Source organism: Ascidia mentula, chromosome 4 (assembly GCF_947561715.1).
Source record: "Ascidia mentula chromosome 4, kaAscMent1.1, whole genome shotgun sequence".
Lineage (NCBI taxonomy): Eukaryota > Metazoa > Chordata > Ascidiacea > Phlebobranchia > Ascidiidae > Ascidia > Ascidia mentula.
The window spans coordinates 13473892-13479373 of NC_138569.1; the positions used below are offsets into that span (position 1 = coordinate 13473892).

At 38.3% G+C, this 5482-nt stretch overlaps 1 protein-coding gene across 1 annotated transcript; it reads left to right on the top strand.

Moving 5' to 3' along the window:
• Nucleotides 1–360: 360 nt before the first annotated feature.
• LOC145898808 (gap junction delta-2 protein-like) lies at nt 361–4442 on the top strand. Its single transcript, XM_082987434.1, has 7 exons — nt 361–524; nt 786–920; nt 1441–1623; nt 2303–2370; nt 2426–2621; nt 3323–3505; nt 3584–4442. Exons 1-7 carry the CDS (start codon nt 489–491, stop codon nt 4019–4021), a joined length of 1239 nt encoding a protein of 412 aa, XP_082843560.1. The 5' UTR covers nt 361–488; the 3' UTR covers nt 4022–4442.
• Nucleotides 4443–5482: the final 1040 nt, after the last annotated feature.

Below are 5482 nucleotides of genomic sequence, written 5' to 3' on the forward strand. Positions count from 1 at the left end.
GTTACTGTGAATGTGCTGACCAAACTGGAAATGACGAGTTGTGGGTGTCGATAGTGTAATGCGTTAGTATACATGGATGTAGGTTAGATTTTGTTTGCTGTTGATTTGCTAACTATACTTGCCACCTCATTAGCAAATGCGCCCTGGACACGAAAATCAATGTGGACAGTTTGACGAAATGAGGGGTGACACTAAAACTTTTTTATCGACTGAAAGTCCAGACAAGAAGGAGTTTCAAGTAATCACAATATGAAGTAACGAAGGGAAGTTTTTGCATTAGAGGATAATATCAACGATGCGCAGCCTTATGTGGAGAAACTTTGACAAAATACCATGTTTTGTTTTTTAGGTTGGTTTTGTTGGGTTGTTGGATTTTAAAGCTTGTGGAAGAACAACGTTTAGTCTGTAACAACATAAATGCCAAAGCTGTGGATCAGGAAACTTGGAATAAACCCCACTTTGGGAACCGTATTGACTTATAAACAGTAATGTCTTGGCATTTCGTAGAGCGATGGTTGCAAAAGGTAAATTTATCAATGCGTGACTCAGTAATTTTGCAACAAAAATCATTGTTTTTTAAGCTTCTTGTAGGTGTTTCACATAATGTGTGTTTCAGGTTAGCAATTTATTGTTCTTTAACATTTCCCTGTTGAACATTGGCGCTAAATTTGTGGATGTTTATGTGGCTAAACCTCTTATTACGATTATGACAAAGTAAATGTGGTTCTGTAAACAATCAAAAATAGTTGCTATAAGCCACAATCTTTACACCTAACTTGTACCAGGTCAACCAGCACTCGACCCTCATCGGGAAATTTTGGATCACATTTCTCATCGTGTTCCGCATCGTAGTCGTTTCCAGTGTGGGAGATCGAGTTTACTCGGACGAACAGAGCGAGTTTAAGTGTAATACCATGCAAGTAAGTGCAAATACTCGCAATACGTGTGTTTACCACCAACACCGGGTCACGTGACGAAGCATGAATATTTTACGTGTGTCGTGACGTAGCTCCACACGTAGCTCAGTCCTATTCCACCCCCTGGTACGGTGAGCATTACGTTTCCACTCTTTGCCAAGCATTCGGTGAATTATTTATCGTGGGACATGCACATCTGCTCGAAGCGTATCATCTCCACTGATCGTTTTAATCCACCTTTTTTAGCCACTTTTATGTTTCCACGAATACAAATATTCCCCCCACTCATTGCTTTATCTTCACTAATGTTCTGACACTAATCTTGTTTTGTATTTTGCCAATGTTAGTTTAATAAACGAGAAGTTGCAACCCCCCGGCCAAAAAGACATGTTTATTTCGTTAGCGAAACAATTAAGTATCTTCGAATCAAATTCTGGCTCTAATAATGCTCCACGACGCATGTTGCATGAGAAATCGGCTTCCGTGTAAAATTTGTTTGACAGGAATTTTGTTTTTGTTTCAGGTTGGTTGTCCAAACGTTTGTTTTAATCAGTTTTCTCCAATATCACACATTCGGTTTTGGTCTTTCCAAATAATAATGGTCACCACCCCATCTATTGTCTTCATGGTTTACTCAGCCCACCAAATCAAAAAGAAACCACCTCATAAAGAGAAGACGTCCAGCAGCGGACCAACACCTTCCCCTGTAAGCGTACAAATGAATTGCATTAACATAGCAGTTTCTTATGTATTGAACACTTTGTAAAGCATAGTTTTGCACATTTTATGATGTGAAGTCTAATCATTCTTGTCAATGCTGTCAAATCGGTTTGAATTATTTTATTATTTCTAAGGTTCTTGTATGACTGGATAATTTAGATGGTTGTAAACAGGAAGGATTTTCACTCAAATATAACACAAATCCATATATTAATATTAAAATATTGTTGATGGCGGTAGTGGTTTCTGTCTTGGTTTGCAACGAAACATTGGCGGCTTATTTGACATTTTCCCTCCATTTCGACCATTAGGCAGTTTCTGAATCGATGCTAGAGGAAAAGTTTGTACTTTTAATTTAATTTTGAGCCTTTTAAACCAAGCGCACAGAACGCCCACTGGCAATTAGACAAAGCGCATATCTTCGATCTGGTGCCGCTTCGGCCGCTACCTCATTTTCTGCAAGCGACCCCAAGGGAATTTGCAACTTGCAATTGGTTTTTGTCGCTGCGGAACGCCCGACTTTGAATCAATCGATTTTGTCAGTTGCGTGCGTTGGCTTTCAACAATTTCCATCGTTCTCTATACACTGCACCATGTTGTGCCTCAAATTAGTATTGTAGTCGTACGTTTCTCTTGCTTTTATCATCGATTGTGTTATTTTGTAGACCAAAAAGGCCGAAATGGCAAACGAACGTGGACCAGAAGACGACGATGATAAACGGAAGCGCAAAAAGTATAAACATTAATACCTTGTACTTTTTATTTTGAGAAAAAAACTTTTTTTGTAGGTCAATGAGGCCGATGTCGCTGACCGGTCAGAACGAAACACAAGAAAATAATCTTTTAGAGTCTCGCAAAATTCGCCAGTCGGTTATCCAAGAAATGTTCGGGGAGGAAAAATCGGCATTTTCTCAGCATTATGTCTTATATGCAATGTCTGTACTGATGCGAACCCTCGTCGAAGTGCTCTTTATTCTTTTACAGGTAAAACTCAATCTAATACTTACCTTAGACTTCCACCACACAGTACGCTCATGACAATAATTTACTGGAAACAGAAATGTGACAATCCATATAGATGGTACACGAGCACATATATAAGTGACATTTATTTCAGTGAAAATATAGAACATTATAAGAGCTGCCAAATAATTTAAGTTAATGACAACAGATGTCTGTGCACAAATCTGAATATCGATTTGTAGAATTCCACTCCTTAATTATACCTTCTGCGCAAGTGGATAAGCACCAAATTAGCTTTATAGATTTTTTCAAGTGCTGACAAATCACTGTTGCATTATCTTCATTAGAAAGACTCAAAATCAATGATTGGTTGGCATCGGTCTTAAATATCTAACGTTAAAAAGCACCCGCATTGCTGGTGGACATACTCGGAACTACGATAAGAATGTGCAAGTGCATGAAACCACATTGAAGTTGGTCAAAGTTCCTGGGCCCTAATTTGGCTTTCAGATACTTGAATGACTCACCATCTTGGTCAATCCACCACTATGTGTTTATTGCAAGAAAATCTTTGTACAGTTTACCCAAAAGTTATTCAATAACTCAACTGCAGTGCTGACATCACAAACATGTTCATAACTTGAATTGATACATATGGACTGTGTATAAAAGAATTACTAGCCTTAGAATTGTACTGAAACACAAAATTACTTTGTTTTTAGTACAAACTGTTCGGATTTCAAATATCTGAGCTTTACAAATGTACCGGAGCCCCATGTCCCAATGTGGTGGACTGCTTTGTGTCGCGTCCGATGGAGAAAACCATTTTTCTCTGGTTTATGTTTGTAATTGCCGTAATTTGCCTCAGCCTCAATGTTGCCGAAATCTACTATTTGATTTGGCAGGTAAGTTGACAACAGCTTTGTGAATATTCCTACAAAACTATAATTCTCCAGGTGTTTTATTAACTATATTTAATTTAGTTTGGTATACGGCGCTCAAGACTGGAGAGGCGACGTCGCCAACAGCAACGACATACCATATCTGAGTCACGTGGAGTCACGCTTGCCGACGCCGAAATCCTGGATGGAGGTATTTTGTCTGGAAACCATGCCCCACCCCCTGACTACCGTGGATTAGCCAACCTTGCCGACGAAGAAGCACTTGAGTTAGCGCCAACTACCGGCGGAAACAAGACCGGTATGGCAATGTCATTCAGTTTGGACGACGCAATATTGCCTGACCACAGAAACGGCGTTCCGAGGTTTCAAGCTGGGCCGCCAGGGAGCGCTGGTGGATCATCACGCAGTAATAACTTCATTGCACCTGTGGAACTGACCCTGGTAGACCAACCCTATCTCGCTAACCCACGTACCGGAGAAAACAAACCAAAGTCAAACGATTATTACGATTACGTGTAGTTGTGACTTTAATCGTTTGAAGCTGCATGAACACTAGTAGTTTAAAGCCAAGAATAATGTTTATTGGCACATACTTCTCCCCTGTTTCCGAAATCTACAAACGTTTTAACCGTTTTAGGAAGTTGCAAACCTATCGTGATTGATGATTGGTAAAAGCTTTTCCCCCTTCGTTATGTTAACAAACATATTGAAATGCTGTAGTTTTTAAGTAGTGTACCTGTTTATGGTTGGTATGTAAAACACCGATAAACTGGAGCTCAATGCACTACGTTTTAGCTATTCCGCCATAAAACTTTGCTTACCTGTATTTATCATGTTTAATTTGTGAAATGTACAATCATGCAGCATATTGGCAACGTATTGTTTTGCTACTACGTTCCTTAGTCTCGTTTTCAAATCATTAGTTGATTAATTATTCGTTCTTTACCTTGACATGTAATTTTTAACTTTCAAAACCAGATAATCAACTTAACGCTGGCGATAGAAGTTTGTTTATGTGTTTTGTGCATATTTTATCGCGTAGTGATGTGAATATGCCTAGAATATACAAAATCAAACGTAAATAACCAAACACGTTCGTTTCCTGTAGCGATTTGTTGGTGTTACAACCCACCAGGTCAGTGTAATTGCATCAACATTTTTGAGTATAAAGAAGAGTTTTTTTGTTCATTCAAAAATACTTCAATGGATTTAATCTGCCGCAACTACATAATAAAGCAACGAAACCATTTTTTCAGAGGGAATTGCTGGAGTTGGGGTTTGGTGCACAACCTAATGCCAAAGGACAAAATAAGTAGTCACTGGCACAAGTCATTTGGTTGTATGTCGCATTAAAGCAAACATTACAGTGGGTTGTAACTTACATGTATCTACAGTTACCAAAACAATACTTCTTTTGGCTGGCATTCCATCTCACTATATTAGTAAAACAAAAAAACAATGTGAAAAGGACTAAAGCAGCGCAAATGATACTGAAAATCTAGTATAAATATTTAATGACTTTGGGAGCATTTATGTTATTGGTGCTCATCGCTATTGTTCCGGGGCGATCGTGAAATTTTCACCAGTTTCGTGAACGCTTGACCAGATGACCTGAGGAAATTCTTAAAAGTTTTTTTAAATGCTTTGTGCCAGATGTTAACCATCATTTTTATTTTTATCTTACAATTTTTCCTGTTTTGAAATTGTGTAACAATTTCATATACTTTGTAAGTTTTTTTTTCAATATTGCCGTTTTATAGTTTTATTTGTAAACGGTGGGTGGCGCTATAGAGTTATACCATACGAACCTGTTGATCTTTGGCGACATCGGGATTCGTGTCCAGGATAATCTGTGTTCTAATCCCAGTGTGGTATAAAAGTATTTGATGACATATTCGCCCCAAACAAACAAATAATGTGAAATTTATTTTAAACTATTTTGTTTAAGTCAAAGTGTGACCAAAATTCAAAAAATCGAAC

Excerpts from the sequence above, each read along its gene's own strand:
- LOC145898808 (XM_082987434.1), top strand. The coding sequence starts at position 489 with ATGTCTTGGCATTTCGTAGAGCGATGGTTGCAAAAG. Across the intron at positions 921-1,440 it reads TTAAGTGTAATACCATGCAA|GTTGGTTGTCCAAACGTTTG; the intron begins GTAAGTGCAAAT and ends TTTTTGTTTCAG. Across the intron at positions 1,624-2,302 it reads GCGGACCAACACCTTCCCCT|ACCAAAAAGGCCGAAATGGC; the intron begins GTAAGCGTACAA and ends GTTATTTTGTAG.